We start from the raw sequence: 18,357 nt of genomic DNA, 5'->3' as shown, positions 1-18,357 counted from the left end.
AATTCTCTAACTAAATTTAGTTCACTGTTAGTAATAGTAGTACTTAGTAGTATTTAGTTCACTATTAGTATTAGTTCACTAAATTTGTAATCTGTACAAATTCATACTAACATTATAATAACACCTGTTTTATATATGGTGTCTCCTTTTTTTTTAAATATTTTTCCTTAGCAGTAACTAAGGCTTAAATTAATATAACCTGAATATTTGGTATTTTGATAAAAATGAAAAATAATGAAAAAAATTGAAATACTTGTTATAACTTCCGAAATAATTCATATATATCATTTTCAATTATTCTTTTGATGAATCTTTTTATTTTAAATTTTATAAAAATGATTAAAATGACAATATATCATATTTTATTGTTTTATATGACAAACATCTCAAGAAATTAATTTTTTTAACATCTTTCATAAATTACAAAAACTAAAATATAGCTTTGAGATTTTTAAATATTATTGATTTTATTTTTATAATTTTTTAATGAATGATGATCAACATGGACAATGCAAAATTTTTAGAGAAACTATACATTGGAATTACAATGGAGTCCTCATATTCTATCTATTTAACAAAAACTTTAAAGAGCTATATGAGCTGCTTTACATTTTTATAATTAGATATTGTTACAAAAATTAAAAGTTAACTATTCAAAATGAAAAAGACTGAATTTCACTGAGAAGATTTACTACTACTTTTACTAAAAGAATACAAATTTTTATGTTGGTTATTAGAAAAAATTGCCAGTTAGTGACTGGGAGCACAGATAGTGTTCCTATCAGATATCAAGGTTGCACTAGCTCTTCATCCTCACCATGGATCAGAACTGTTCTGCAGAATTGGTAATAATGAAGAATTAGTGATAAGGAAAACGAGTGAGGGTTGAGAAAATGTAATCTGTCCATCAGGATAGTTTACCATTCTCACCCCAGGGACCCTTGTTTTTGCTTGCTTTTTTTTGTAATCTGTTTATCTCCAGTCTGTTTTATTATCACCTGGTTTAAAAATTTTTCTCAGTAGAATCTAATGATTTATCTTCAGTTTTCCATTTCTGCTCAGATTGTGAATCCTGTCTATCCTAATTGATAATGTTTTTCTTCATCATCACACCAGATTTATCATTTATTTCATATTTGTCTTTCTCGGTCAGTACAAGGAAATTTTTTCATTGTTATTTCAAGAATTGTACCTCTTTAAAAAAAAAAATCAGTATTACATCAATGAATAATGCACTTTATGCTGTAAGTTGCAAGTGATTCTCACATCCATGAACCCTAATCTTAACTTATGCACTGATTAAAGGATTGAATTCTAATTATTTCTCTTGCTTGTTCATGAATATGTCAGATATAAGGAAGGTAAAATTACCATTATGGGTTTATATTGCATAATTTGAAAAAAATAAATAAAAAGTAAGAAAATTGGTTGCATGATCAGTTACATGGTAACAGATTTGATATTAACTTAAAAAATAACTATGTGGACTATGATTAAAGAAGCTGAATTAACAGAAAATATTTGGGAATATGATATGTGAAGGGAGTTGTTACCAACTTATCCAGTACAGTCAGCAAAACAGTTAATTTCTGTATGGTCTGTATTAACATACGTACAAGTTGGTTAATTAATCTTTTTTATAATTTATTTATTTTATTTTTTATAGATTGGTGGAGGTAGTTTACCTGTAACACCAGAAGTTAATGAAGATGGTTCACACTCTGGTCATAGTATTGCATCTGAAATTGAGACTAGCGATACAGAATTTACAGAAAAGAGTGGTAAGTCTCGTAAATATTATGTCAATAAAGGGAAAAAAAATGAAAAGAAACAAAAAAGAAATAGAAGTAGTAATGATAGTAATTTAAGTTCGAATAGACTATTTCGTTATATACAGTTATGTTGTTATGGAATTTTGCGTAATCGCTCTTAAAAGTTACCGACAAAAAATTATCATTATTTTACTCATATTTTAAGTATTGTAAGTAACATTTTTAGAGTTCAAATTTTGTACTTTTTTAACATAAAAATTAGTTACAATTTATACTTATTAATTAATTAACCATTCTTACTGTTATTATCAAGAGGTTGGATTAAAAATTATGTTAATGGTACCTATTATTGTTCATGTGGAGGCACTATGATGATGATAATAATATTAAACAAATCTGAAATTTTCATGTTATTTTACTCTAATACTAACATATCTATTTTAATTGCCATTGACTGTTATATCTAATACTGTAGTATTTTTTAGTCAGGAGATTCTAGTTGCAATTAAATCTATTGTACATAATGAAATATATTGTTAAAGTACGAGATGAATGAATATCATGATAATTTTTGGCAATCCTCAACAATAGTTATGAAAATTTTATGTAATATAAAATTAGTTTTTTTTGTCTGTGATGATACTTCCTCTCATTAGCCAAAATTATTCTGGTTTATCCACAGAGATTTGTAGAAGTATCTTAACATTTGTTAAGTCATGATTTATCATCCTTTTCATTTTTCAGGAAACTGAAAAAAGATTAAAGGGTATACAGAGTACTATACTATGTTTGCTATGCTCTCTATTGGTGATTTACATTTAAATACATGTTTTATATGTAAAATTCTTCTGAAGCATCTGGAGTTAACTCTTAAAGACTGCTTACCAAGATAACACTAGTAAAACGTAGTAATTTATTAAATTAAAAAATATAAAGATAGAAACATAAGAATATAAATATACCATTATGTTGATCTTTGGTGATGGTAATAATGTCATCATTAACTTATTTTGAAAGTTTTAGGTTCATAGTAAGCTGGACATTTTTTTTTTTATTTCACGAGTTCTTCAGTAATAAATTAATCATTAAATACAAATTAGAGTAATAGCAACAGTGATATAATTAAAAGATATCAAAGTCCTTTCTGCCCATTTTAGTATAAAAGCTATTAAAGAAATTGTCAGTGCAGGATTGGACAAGAGCTTGATAGTTATACGATTTCTCCTGATTTTAATAGTATGATAAAGAGTTAAATTCTATATCATCAATTATAAATTTAAAAATACAATAAAATGTTGATTTTGTTTTCTGTTATTAATACGGTTAGAATGCTTTTCATTATTTGATTAATTCTCCTCATTGGAAAATTGTATATTTTTTTTATATACAGTTTCCTGTAGTATACATACTGTAAAATACCAAAGTTGTAATATCAAGAATGGTATTACAACTTTGGTATGGTTATTCTTTGGAGGTCCATGTGTCTGGGAAGTTTGAGAAGTGTCTGAGAATCATTACATTACAACATTTTGAAAAAAATAATCAAGAGTCTAATGATTCTCTAATATAGCAAGCATAGCAAACTAATGTGATTGTGTGTGTGTGCATGCGCATGCATATGTGTCTGTTTCATGTATGCATGTGGCCAGTTATGTTGTTAATTAATTTTGAATAGTAATGTATATAGAGCAATAGCCTATTTAGTATTAGCTAAAGAGGGAGATCTGTTTTCTATTGGTAAAGAAGTTAGATATTTATAAAATAGCTATGGAAAATTAGATGAGTTTATTTTTGCGAGTAGTAACATGGTGCAAATGTTTTTAAAGGATCCAATTTTTGGTATTTGGGTAATAATAAACAGACACAAAAAAAATGTTTATAATTTAATATAATTTTTAATTCACCCTCTTAATATTTATTTTAAGATTTATTTTATATTATTCTCCTTTCTTTATATTATTGGTAATTTAAAGCCATTATTTCAGTTAAGCATTGTGATATTTTTAAATAGAAGAAATAAGGTATTTTTTTTTTTAATTGAAATTTGAAAAATTAATTGTACAAAATACTAAATTTTACCACATGAAAGAACCTTCCGCCTATTTTTCTATTGTTTACTTAGAATTTACAGAAGATAAACATAAAAAAACACTCCTTTCCTTTCATTATCATGCATGAATTTATTTTTAAATATCATTTTTTCATTCAGCTTTTTCTACTTTCAAGATAATTTATAAATAATAAATATTTTTATAAAATATTGTAGGATAGTATCTAATTTTTTTTATCATTTACTTATGCTTTAAATTGTGGTACTATTTCTTTTCCGTGTGAAAAACTGCTAATCGTAACAACTGCTGCAACAACCTGCAGCAGTTACATATTTTTTATGCAATCTATAATATATTATTTTGTGTGTGATACATGTATTGTATATTTAATGTATCTTTACTTATAAAATATTTCAACTTCTATAGTTTATCTGTTACTTTATTTCTTTATACCATTAATTTATATTTAACTTATTTATTTTGATTTATGAATGGTATAATTATGTTACCATTAATTAAGTAACTACAGATGAATATTCTAGCAAAATAATTTGCTTTGTGTGTTGTTAAATGTTTATAAGCACATGTTTCTTTCAATCTTCCTAATGCTAATTTAAAAAAATAATTTGTGTGTGTGTGTGTGTGTGTGTGTGTGTGTGTGTGTGTGTGTGTGTGTGTGTGTGTGTGCACAAGATTGTAAACATAAGTATTTACTTTGAAGAGTAACTGTGTCTGTTGTGTATATAGTTTATGAATGTATGTATAGAAAACTGCAGTTTATGTTTTTGTAATATATATTACTTTTATTTTCATGTATTAGAATTTTATTATAAATATTTAAATAAAAGGTAAACAAATTTATTTTAGAATGTAATAATTAATTAGATGTCATGCTCAATATAAACTAATCCAGATATATTTTTTATGTATCTGTAGTGTAAAAGATTTTTTTATGATATACATAATCCCTATATATTCATTCTATGTTATAACCTTTTTTTATGCCTCACAATATTTTTGATGAATATTATTTAGATATAACTGGTGTTCAATTTTACCAATAAGAATTATATTTTTATTAGTTAGAATTATATAAGTTGCATTTTTAGAGTGATATTTAGTTACAGAATTAGGTTACAATTTTTTTTAAACTCTTTATATTAATGTCATACATAGTGTATGGACCAGGCACAATATTAAATTTTACTCATTCTACATTTCATTAATATTTAATTCTTAATCTATCACTAGGTAAACACACTAGAATTTGCATGTTCATAAGCACATGTAGTCATTGAACAGAAATGGTTTTGGGTTTCATTTTGAGGGAATAATTTCACCTATGGTTGTATCATGTCCTACATCAACTTGATACTAGCACCGAATATTAATCCTTTTTTAGGTTACCACAGCATTAACATGCAACAGAAATTTTTTTATAGCACTATTTATTTATCTCTGATAATCTGTTTAGAAATAAAACTTTGGGTACTTTTTAACCAACTTCAAAATAGGGATGATTGTCAGTTAATCTGTACTTGTATTTTCTTTTATCCCTGAACCTTTATTATATCCAAGTTTTAATCAAATGAACCAATATTGATGGTTCCTTTTTTAATTTTTTAAAGGTAAATCCTCTGATTTTCCCATTATTAAATCATATCTAATAATTTTACTTATGATTTTATTTTAATTAAAATTTTACAGTTGCATAGAAAATGTGAAGATAATTATATTTTTATATAAAAAAATAATATATTTATTCCTACATTTCGTAAACCTTACTCAGCTCATAGTCTTTTCACGTCATTTCTTAAAAATTTTTTTATTAGTTGCAAGTTTCTAGATTTGTGTTCCTTGGGAACATTGTTTTTTTTTTTATATAAGTTGCATTTTTTGTAGGCCTATATATATATTAAATTCAAACAAAACCAAAAGATGTGAATAAAGTTTTAGAAAATAATAGTAAAATTGCTTCAAAAAATCAAACAAAAAAATGTTTTTAATCATTCTTTAAATTCAAATTTATGAAGTCTGAATCAAATGAATAGTTATTAAGTTGGTTGTTATTTAGTGACAACTTTTAAAAGTCAAAAAGACATATTGGAAAAGTATTATTTTTCAATTAAAAGTTAGTGTTTTGAAAGTAACTTTATATATTTTTAAAATTTATCGTTTTAAATTTAATCAGTGTGGCCATTAATTTCAAGATATCTCCATTGCTTTTTTTTATAGTAATAATGTGGTTTTTTAATACCATCCATGAAGTAATTGTTTAACTGTTTAGTTTTATGTTACAAATTATAATAATAAACATACTCACACATAACAAATCAAAATATTGAGTGGGTTTTCTACGAGGGACATTCAATAATTGAAAAATTCTACAAATTGATGTAGAATTTTACTACTTCTCAACATAATCCCCACCAATATTAATACACTTGCCTCAACGATGAATTAGTTTTTTTATATCTGATGCAAAGAAGTCTTTGTCTTGTTGTTTGAGCCACTTTACCACAAATTCTTTGACCTCCTCGTTCTTGCTGAACTTTTTTCCATGTAATGCCTTATTGAGTGAATAAGGCAAATGAAAATCCGAGGGACCCAAATCTGGACTGTAGGGAGAATGTGGTAGTATCTCTCAACCCACTTTTTTTAATGGTTTCTTGGTGCTGCTGGGTGGTGTGAGGGTTAGCATTGTTGTGTAGCAATATCTTGCCGTTTCTTTGAGATCTGCGATATTTTTCTCTCATTGCTGGCCTTACTTTCTTCATCAGTATGTCTGAATAGAAGACACTGTTTATTGTACGCTGATTTTCCAAATAATCACAAAAAAAGACACCTTGGGCATCCCTAAAGACGGTCAGCATGACTTTTCCTGCTGATGCTCTGAATTTCTTTAAGACAGTTGAGCTGGTTTGCTTTCATTCCATGCTTTGTCTTTTGGACTCTGGTTCAAAATGGTGAACACAAGTTGTTTCACCTTCCCTTTCATAACGTTTTTTCAAGCCTGTACATACTGAAAGGGAAGGTGAAACTTGGTTCACCGTTTTCTTTCAAGTCTGTACACACTTTGAGTCTTGTTTCCTTGTGTTGTTGCGTTAACTCTTTAGGAACCCACCTTGCAATTGTTTTTCTGTACTTGAGCTTGTTACTGATAAAGTTATGAACTGTGCCAATACTTACTGCGACTATTTTTGCTATATGTTGCAGAGTATGTCTATGTATGTATGCGTATTGCTATGTATGAGTATGTCTATGTATGTATGTATGAGTATTGCTATAGTTGCAAGCAGTATGTCGCTCTTCTCAAATAATGTCAATGTGGGTTTCAAGCGAAGGAGTTGACACTTCAACTGGTTGCCCAGGGAATTGCTCATCAGTCACTTAGGTTTGACTGTTTTTGAACTATTCTACCCACTTATAAAAATTTCTGTGGTTCATACAACTTTCACCATACTGTAAAATAATTCAAGAAAAGATTTTAGCTGGTTTTTCACCTTCAAAAAACAGAAAACAGATCACTGAATGTTGTTCAACTAATGTGGGAACTTCAAGCGGACACGCCATCGTTAAATGCAATATTGAGGTTATAAACAAAATAGTTTTTATCTGTAAGCTGTTCTCAGCTCATCCCAGTGATGCCAACCTAAAGTCATGAAAGTACAAAACTTCTACAAACTGTTTCATTTCTACATCAATTTGTCTCTTTTAATTATTGAATGTCACCTGTAATAATATTTAAGATGTTTTTTCATTACCGTTAGTAACAACACCTGCATTATCGCTGATCAAGGAATTGCTAAAAAGATTTTCCATTTATTTATGAAGCAATTTTTTTTTTCAAAGTTTTTTTCTTATTAAGAAGTTTTACTTAGCAATGACATCATTAAAATGGCAATTCTTTTAAATTTGGTGTATACAATTTAAAACGGTGATTAGTGTTTAAATTTCATCAAATCTATTGATATATCATTAAACCTTAATATATTGTAACAGTTTTATAATAAACCTTTTTATTATATGTTAAGATTGTTCTAGAAAATTTCAATAAATCAACTCCTCACACATTTTTTATATGATCTTTCTATTTTGCTTTATGTTTATCTACAACCATATCTAGTCTCTAGCCACATATCTCTTCTGTAAAACACAATTTTCTTCTGGTAATCAACACAATTGGTATAATTGGTTAAATTATAGACTCTTGGTCCAAAGGTTATAAGAATAAAAAACAAAATTGATTCTTTTTTATTTTTTATTAAATACTTGCCATTTTTTTATCATTATTAATTTTGATTACATTGTGATTATTTAGCTTAATGATATTCAAATTATTTTAATGCAAGAATTCTAAATATTACTTGCAAAATTTGAAGAAAAAATAAAAATATTTTTTCTTACATTCCAGAGCCTAAGCCTCACTGTGGTAATTCCTTGAGAGTGGCATTAGTCTCCATTCCTTTATGTATTTTTTCTTGCATTTCTTTTCTTTTTTTGTCAAGATAGAAGTTTTTGATTTGTGTTTTTTGTGAACTTCATTTTTCATAGTTAAATACTGCCGAGTGCAGTAATTAATAGGTACTACACCCCAAACTTATACTCAGTTGATGTGTAGGCTTACCATATTTTTTTGGGTCCAACCCAGAACATATTTTTGAAATTACTTAAAAGTCTTGAACAGTTTACTGAAACATTAAACTTTATTTATTCAGTTGTATTTTGCGCTTGACATGACTTTTTTCAGAAGTGGTTTGTTTTAATTACATCATAAAATTTACAACAAGAAAGTTCTGAATTAGCAGATGTTTAACAGTAGATACTGAAAGTCTACCCCTTTCTGAAGATCAAATGTTCCCCATAATTGAAAAAAACTTTCTTAACTGGAGCAGATGTCCCAGGCAAAGACATCACAAACTCAACCATTTTAGAAATATTGCAACTTGAAATATCAGTCTTTTGAAACACCTTAAAAGTTGTTTTCCACTTCAATAGTATCTGGTACTTTTTCAGAACTTGAACTACAACCTACCCTTTGATTTTGAATTACTTGGTTCAACAATGTATGTTCATCAATATTTATGGAATCTTTTATGATTTCATTAACAACTTGTTGTGCACTCTCTTCTAAATCAGACCAGGCAATTTCAGTTCGTAAATTTATCCACTGAAACTTACTACCTTTAGCAAAACTGATTCTCCACAACTCTTGGATACTACAAATATAAAAATTGTCTACGCTTGAGAAGAATTGAAATGTGTTGCTGAACATCATTATTTTCTTTCAGAGTGCATAGCAATTCTTTGGTAGAAGATGATATAAATTTGTGGGTTTTTCTTTCCTGAAGTTGACAAATTAATTCAGAATGTGTCTGAAATGCTTCTGTTGCTGTGATAGAATTAGCTTCCAATTTCAGAACTGCATTATTAAATAACTGTAGAGTACCATATAAAGATTTCAAAAACAGTTCACTTTCTAGGTTTTAAAAAAAATCAAATAATAATTTTGGGCATTTGTCACAACATAAGAAGTATGATTTTAGGCTATCAAAAATGGAAATAATTATTTCTGCAGGTAACAAACTAAGGAACCTTGTGCTGCTATATGAGATAATACTTTTTTGTAATCTGTTTTCACAAATTCACAAAATTTAACGTTTTGTTACTTTTACTGTATGTATGTGAAAATATTTATAAATTATAAAATAATAACTTCTACGCCCAGGGGTGGAGAATCACATGCTGTTTGTACTGAATTGTGTACAATGTGGGCTGAACAACCAATTCCTAAAATAGATCTATCTAAATGACTTTGAACTTTTCTGAACACATTTTCATTCCCCTTTCTCTTCACACCACCAAAATTACTGTTAGTGTAATGTTATCAGCAGTATAACAAACCAAATTTTCTTCAAGTTTGTATTTTTCATACACTGCAAAAGATACCGAATCAAAATTTGAGAGTTTCATCTGACACTTCATCAGAATTTAAAAGTTTAACTTAAATTCCCTCCTCCAGACTGAAATATCTTATAACAATCGGAACAAATTTTACTTCACTTCTGTTTGAACTATCCATTGTTATTGTTACATGATGTTTTCCTAAGAACACAACACATTATCAAATATAAATGGCAAAATAAAACTAAACAATAATTGCCTCAGTTTTGGTTCTAGCAAATGAAAATTTTGGGTTATATAACTTCTTAACCAGTTTAGGTGTGCAGTCTGATGTTTTGAAACTGAGTTCATGTCTAGCAGTGTTGTATGAAAATGTTGCTTCTTTAGCAAGACACTGCAGATCACTTATTGTTATTCCCATCTTTGGCAAAAAAAATCTCTTATGTTTGCTGAAGCAGTAGCAAATACATTAATAGCACTCCTATGTTTATCTATTTTCATGTGGTCTTCAATATCACCCTTTCCTTTATGTGTAACAGAAAATTCTCCAATACATTTTGTGCAATAAACACATTCATTATTACTGTCATTACACGATTTCAAAAATTTGCATTCCTGTTGAAGGTTAACATTAAATACACATTTTCTTTTGCCCATTGCTAAACAAGATAAAAAACAAATAGAAATAAAACGATTAAAAAGTGTAGACAAGTTACTTCACACATGAAAATAACATAAACACATTGCCCCTGTTGTGTTGCCAAATGACTAAGTAAAAAGTTGTGGTGAGACCGGTAGCCATGCCTCATCAAAGTCGATGTCAGTGCTTGCTCCAAGGTCGGCTGAGAGATGCATGATTGTAAGAGAATGTTTTAAAATGCAATGTTGTTGAGCATATAGGTCTAAAATTAAAAAATGCTTCCCAATCATAAAATTCTCAAATCCTGGACATTTTTGCAGCCCTGGACGTTACCCCAGACAGACTAAAAAACCAGGACTGTCCGGGCTAATCCCGGATGTGTGGCAAGCTTATTGATGTTGTACTTATCAATGTAATCAAAATTATTTCCTCCATCTGTACAAAAAACCTGGTTCAGTGACTACAAATACTTTTAAAAAAATATTATTTCTGATTTTTAACTTAGAATTTACTATCATAAAAAGTGAAATTCCTAACCCTTTATAAACATTAAATAACTTTTCCCCCTTTTAAAGTTTTTTACTACCTATACAGAATTTTGTTTTTCTTTTTAATGTAGTTTTCTTCTGAAAATTTCTGTTAAATAAATATATATATATATATATCGTTATTAAGCATTCTTCTCTTCTTTATAAACTATGAGATTTTTAGTAGTACAAACTCCACTTTACTTTAAAGGACATCTTTGTATTAGTGACTAAAGATAATATCTGCATTACTGTCCTTAAACAAAACCCATATATTGGACTTATAGCGTGCCAAAGATCATTAACATTACTTCTGACAGTTGGACATTTAATTTTGAAAAAATTAACCTGACTTAGAAAACTGGAATCCTTTTATTCCACGTGTCATCACTTGGATTTCAGAAATAGATTAAGATTTTATAAGTTTCTTTTTGCATATTTTCAAAAATTCTTTCACTTCAATAAATGTTTATGGAGTTTCATAGTTATATAAATTTTAGTTTCTTTATGATATTTGGGAATGTCTTGAAACTCATCTTGTACATTGTTTATATATATTTATATATATATATAATTTTTTTTTAAATGAGTGGACTATATACAATACATTTTTTTAATAATTCTTTCTACTGTAACTCACCTGTCTTCTTGAAGAAGTTTATCGATGCAAGATTCCAGACCCAAAGTTTTGACATCATCTGGTTTTCCTTTTAATGTTATCCTTCACTTATTCTGCCACTTTTAAACATTTTCACAACACAATTCATGTAACTTTTACAATTTTATTTGAGCATCCAATAGTAAATTACTGATAGTTTTAGATATTCTGAAGCAGAAGTTTTTACCAATATTTGTACTTCAGAAGTACATTCAAGAGAAACTCTTGTAGTGTTTAAATTATTGATATATATTAAAATAGTCATTAGTTACTTTAAATTGATAATAGGAATGCCAACTTATGATTTTTAAAATATTATAATTCTTATTTAGATGTTTTCTTTAACTTCAGGGATTTGTTTCTTTACTTTTTGTGTAACATATGTGTATCAGAAATTTTAAATACTTTTAGAAGTATAGAAATAGTCATAGAAATGTTTTACTGATAATCATTCTTTCAGATATTATATTTCATTTCAACATCCTGCAGTGAATGAAAAAGCTATATTTTTTAGTGATGAATTATTTATGAAATAAAAATTTCTTTAGTGGCTTTTTTCAACAGAGTTCAAAGTCTTTATAATTTATTGAAGTTTTTAAAATAGCCCAGCTTAATTATATTAACATTCAAAAGAAATTTATTGAATGCCAAAATTTTTGTATGCTTTGAGAATTTTATTACGTAATTCAAATAACTGGTAAACTTAAATTCATGCAAATGGTAATAGCTGGTAATTTATCACAATGATAAATGTTACTTAAGACAAAAAAGTATGAATGTTATGATTTTGTGGTGCATTTATTGTTAACCCCCAAGTGTTGAATATGAAACATTCTTAATTATATCACTCAGAATATAGACATTATAATTTTTCTTCGTAGCTACTGCTTGCATTTTAGTACATTTTTAACAACATTTGCATTATATTAAAATGTACTTTTAACTCAAAAGTTCAGTGCTGGGATGGTAACAACATTATAGCCAAGATATTAAAAACCCTAAAGTCATGCCTAATTTTTACAATTTACTTCATTTGTATGTTTATTTATTTATATATATATCTTGCTTATAATTACTGTCGCTTACAAATGCTTGAATTGAATATGCAAATTGCATGGCTTGTTTTACAGGTGCAGTTGCTGATGCTACACCTGCTGCTTACAACTCCAGCACGAACACACCTTCTGCAACACAACTGAAATCAGCTTCATTACCTCCTGGCTTAGCACCTACAATGATTAATTGGGACGATTCTTCTTCAATAGCTATCAAATTATCACGTAGTAGATCAAGTGCAACTAATCGTCAGTTAGATCCTACATCCTCATCAATTAATGAAAATGATGAAATTGAATTACAACAAAATAAAAAAGAAGATACATCATTTTTTGGTCGATTATTATCACGTCGTAGCGGTAAGAAGAAAAAGTCTAATGACGATAAAGATGTTAATAATGCTGCTGCTACGGCCCCATTAGAGTTACCGCAAAAGAGAATGGACGAAAAAGGGCGTTACATCCATGAAATATCAAAATTAAGTCGTAATCATCCGGCTGCAAGACAAAGAGTCGAACCTATTAATATACCATCAGAATGCTCATCAGCAGTAACTCGTATGCATGTATCATATTCAACACCAAATCCCCCCTCACCACCTGTGTCGCCAAAAACAGTAAAAACACATATTATTCCAAGTAATAATAATAATGATGATAATAATATTAGGGATGATAATTTAACATTTAAACAACCAAGTAATAAAGTAACAGCATTAAATACTGATGATTTAATGTATCAAAGAAAATCATTAGTTAGAAAATCACACAGTTTTCGATCAACTGATGTAGATGATGCTGTTGTACCATTTTCTGCATTAGATACTAATACAACATTAAGTTTGCCAATAAATTTACAAACCCAGAATCATAATAATGATAGTAATAAAAAACTGGAGGAATTAAATACCGATAAAAGTAGCAGTTTTGTTGCTGATGAGAGTAAAAAAATTCAAGAAGACGTTGAGGAAAATGAAATTGAAGTAGAAAAAGTGTTAGAAGGAAATGATGAACGTATTTTTAGCAGCGTTCTAAATATTAATGAAAATAAAAGTAATATCGGTGTATTGAATAAAAATCTTGTACAAGATGTTACCAATTCAAGTTTAATAGCAGAAACAAATGATTTTTCATTATCAAAAGTAGATAGGCAAGAGAGTTTTAATACTAAAACAACTGGTGTTGGTGTTTACATAAAAGCATCATCATTATCATCAACTACCAGTCATATTATGAATAAAGACATAAATTTAGTATGTGATAGTGATGTACTAATTAAAGAAGCAGATTCTTCATCATTTGTAAGTAATATTGATGAAAATATTTTGGACAGTATTGAAAGTATTTCAAAAAAATCGTCAGAGTCAATTGAAAGTATATCACATCAAATTACTATACCTGTTGGCGCTAGTATCATTAATATTATTAATGACGATGTTGATAATAAGGATGATAATGATGATGATGATAAAGATGTTGCTGATAATACAGAAATGTTATATAAAATTGATGATCATGAAGAGGAAACTAATATGAATGATCATGATAATGATAGTATTGATGTTATATCTTCAATATTTTCAGATGTTCATTCTTTATTAGATAAATCTAGCCATATTTTTAATTCAACTGATAAAACTACTACTATAAATTCTGCTAGTCAAATGACTGTGATAGCATCATCTCAAAATAATAATGATAAAAGATTGGAAGAGACTAAAATCAAACTGCCTGAACCTAAAATTAGAAATTCAAATTTATTTGTAAATGATGAATTATCATCTTTGCCGCCATTTATTCCTGTTCCAGCACCAAGATTATCAAAACGTGATAGTGTACAACAGTCACCACCAATAATTCCAGAATTTTTGAAAGTTCAATTGAATCATATTGAAAACAAGTTGCCTACAAAAAATGTTGTTTTATCTAAAAACTCTCCACCAGAAGTTGATCATGATAAAACTACTGCAGTTGAAAAACAAGAAAGTGACATTACAGTTGGAAGTGATAAAATTGATTATATTACTTCTAAAAGTTTAAAAGATGATGTTACTGTTAATGAATGCGATATAAAAAGTTTTGAAGAAGTTGAAGTAAAACATGAACATATTATTGCACCGCCAGTTTCTGTTGCTGCTACAAATTTTATTAAACCATTAGATAGTGTAGTTAAAGTAACAGAAGCGAAACAAAAAAGTTCTATTCAGTCTCAACAACAACAGCCTGTTCCAAATCCAAGGTATTCAATTGTATCTATTACAGCAAGTGGAAGTAATACATCAATTGATTCATCTTTATCAGGGAAAAATAAAGCTGAAACTCAGATTGTTCGAAAGAAATCAGTTGTAAAAGATGCAAATGGTTCAATTACAGAAAAAAGTCATAGTATAAATAATTCAACTGATAGAATGACAATTTGTAATAGTAAAAGTGAATTAGAAATTTTATCATCAAAATATATTTTAAGAAAAAAATCTTTTAATAAAGATATGTACAGCGATGATAAACTATTACCTACTAATGTTCAAAGTAGTGTAGATGATTTGGTAGAAAATACATCTACATCAACAAAATGTGTTGATGAAATGATTCCAAAAGTTGTGTTACGTCAAAAACAAACGTTAAATGATGTAATTATTGTAGAAACACAACAAAAAAATAGAAAATCTAGTCTAGATACGTTGCAACAGTTGCCAACAAAGAGTTTTATAACAAATAATGAAAAAAATGTATGTAATAGTAAAAATAGTAATGAAAGTATTAAAGAAAAGTATCGTAATTCTTTCGGGAGTTGTGATACTTTATTAACACAAGATGTTAGTTCTAATGTTAGTAATACTTCCGAAGTTGTGTATCGTCGTAAATCATTAACTTCTCGTGAAGTAATTACTAAACAGCATAAAGATAATAAAGATGATGAACCAGAATTATTAAAAGTGTTTGCACGCAGATCTTTAAAAATAAAAGATAATGATATCAATTTAAATCAAAATAGTAATGATATGGATGTAATTAATTCAGATCAATGTAGTTCTAGTATTAAATCGCGTGATAGCGATAAAGAAAATGAATGCGGTGATTCACCTCCTGAAGAAAGAAAAAAAATTAAAGATAATTTTAATGAAATTAAAACCGATATTAGTTCTGAAAGTATCATTCCTAATATTGGTGTTAAAACAAATAATTTATTACGTACCCAAAGAAGTATTTCAGTCCATTCTGATGATACTCATGCGACAAACGTTAATGTATTATCATCAATACATAAAGAAAATAATCAGAATTCATATGAAAAACGACAAAGAAGTAGAACATTTGCTGAGAATCAAAAAATTATCGAACCACCTATTTCTGCAACTGTTATTAATTCAACTAATCAACATCAGAAAACATCAGTAAATAATGTTTTTAAAGAAAAAGAAGTTGAATTGATTACTAAACAAGAAACAGTTTCATTGACAAATACTAATAATGATAATCTAAATGATGAAAATGATATTCCTCGCTTTAAAAAGATACAGCAACGTAAAGAAGAATGGGAGAAACGAGCACAACTTGCAATGATGAAAAGTACTCATCCATGATCAAGAATACATTTTGTATTAAGAAATATTTTACTTTACTTGGTATTTGCGGTTCACTAAATTGCAAATTGATTTTTTATTCACACCAACAAACAACATAAAGAATATTGATTGTTGTATTGTTTTTATTATTACTACTATCAAATACAGCTAACTGAAACATATATTTCATTTTATAATTACACAGTATTAAGTGATACTGGAAATGTTACTGTAATTTTATTGATATTTTATACAGATTTTTCTTATATATATTTTTTTCTGTTATTGTTATTTTTATTCCAATTATATTAAATGATATTAATATTTCTGTTATTAGTTTTAATATTTATATTTTTAATAATTATGTATATGTGTATAGTTTGTATATATATATATATATATATATATATATATATATATATATATTTATATATATTATTGGCCAAACCTGATTTTAGGACAAGTATTTAAAGTAGGTAGGACTAGGCCAACATTTTATTGTTTGCAGGTTAAAAAATTCAATCTAATCCATTATATTGTTATATCTAATATAACGATATATATAATCTATCCATTATATCTTAAAATCATTAATGAATTTATTCGTCATATCATACCATTGATTATTCGTAATCTAAAATCATAATCTACCCCCTGGTCTAGTGGTAAACTCGTCGTAAATCAGCTGATTTTGAAGTTCAGAATTCTGAGGTTCAATCCTAATAAAGGTTGCTTTTATTCGGATTTGGATAATAGATCAGGAATACCAGTGTTCTTTGGTGGTTGGGTTTAATTAACCACATGTCTCAGGAATGGTCAGCCTGTGTATTTTCAGAACTACATATTTACCTAGGTACATTTCACACAGATCTTGATGAGTTGCTAATGACTTTAACTGTTGATGGGATTGTAAATAAATTATTTATTTCAGAGTCATAGAATTACCAGTTTATTTATTCAACAATTTATCAATTTCAAAGACATAGGATTAGCATATTTTTATTATAATAATATGTTTTCTTCTGTTACATATTTGTTCAATTTTATTTTATTTCTTAACGTTTATTTTTAGTCAATGAAAAATCTTACTAACTTCTTATAATAGAGAAGCTGTTTCTTTTTACGGCAAATGTTCTTCCTTCTGACCAATTATCATTTTTTCTGCTCATTTGTAATGAAAAATGTAAATAATGACATTTTAATAATATAATTCAGAGTATGTCGTTTTGACTACAATGTTAATAATTTATTCCTAGAAAACGTTTGTGTAGTAAAGTAAAGTAAAGTAGATGGAATGATATGTTGTAGTAGTATTCAAAATAAATAGTTCAAGGGAAGCCCTACTTTCTTACACAAAAATTTGATTATAAAATTTGTGGATACTCTGATAAATGTAATTATACAAAACATATTTCTTTTGATGAAGTATGAAAGTACGTAGTTATATGTTAGTAATACGTATATTCTTTATTCTATGTGTCTAGAATAAAATATTAATTTATTTGTTTCCTTTTTAAAATAATAAAAACAAAATATTTTTGTTTATGAAATCCATGTTTAACATGATTAATTGAATGCAAAGTAATAAATATATAAAAAATATTTAAAGAGTAGCTTAAATCATATCAGTTTATTTTTCAAATCATAAATTATGCAATACAAACAAGTATATCCTATTGCATTTAGGATTCTGCTTAGTAAAACCAACAATATAAAGTCTGATTTGGCTGGTAATATATATACATAATTTTATATATCTTGCAGTATTTTTTTAATATTCTGTTATAAATAATAATTTTATATTGTTAATATCTATGTATATATTAATTATTGTATTAATTGTTGCTTTATGATTTTTACTTACTTAATAAATGTTGCCTTTCTAAGATTTTTTTTTTTTAATGAAATGATTCACTGCAAATGTTCATTTTTACTCTTTTACTTATAATATATTAATTTTATTAGTGCTATTAAATTTTATATTATGTTAAAAAATGATATGATCTATTATCACTATCGGTAAAACAATTCATAATAATAAAATAACTTTTATTTTTCTCTTAACTGCAATTTGGAGCATCACTATGATGTTTTGTTTTGATATATAAATATTATTTTCAAATATACAATAAAATATTATTTACAATAATGAATACGGTGATTTTGAATATCTTGTAAATCTGT

The 18,357-nt window shown here is 27.3% G+C and overlaps 1 protein-coding gene across 4 annotated transcripts in view; it reads left to right on the top strand.

Annotated features, from left to right (window-relative positions):
* The window catches only part of LOC142332105 (uncharacterized), a 528,381-nt gene extending 510,306 nt beyond the window's left edge, over positions 1 to 18,075 (top strand). For all 4 annotated transcript variants that reach the window (XM_075378327.1, XM_075378328.1, XM_075378326.1 and 1 more), the window contains 2 exons: positions 1,667 to 1,781; positions 12,683 to 18,075. In XM_075378327.1, the coding sequence (XP_075234442.1) occupies positions 1,667 to 1,781; positions 12,683 to 16,191 (3,624 nt within the window). In that variant the 3' untranslated portion in view covers positions 16,192 to 18,075. The remainder of the gene's footprint in view (positions 1 to 1,666; positions 1,782 to 12,682) is intronic.
* The last annotated feature ends 282 nt before the right edge of the window (positions 18,076 to 18,357 follow it).

The sequence above is a fragment of the Lycorma delicatula genome, chromosome 11 (assembly GCF_047948215.1).
Source record: "Lycorma delicatula isolate Av1 chromosome 11, ASM4794821v1, whole genome shotgun sequence".
NCBI classification, from domain to species: Eukaryota; Metazoa; Arthropoda; class Insecta; order Hemiptera; family Fulgoridae; genus Lycorma; species Lycorma delicatula.
This window is presented reverse-complemented; position numbering and strand designations above follow the sequence as displayed.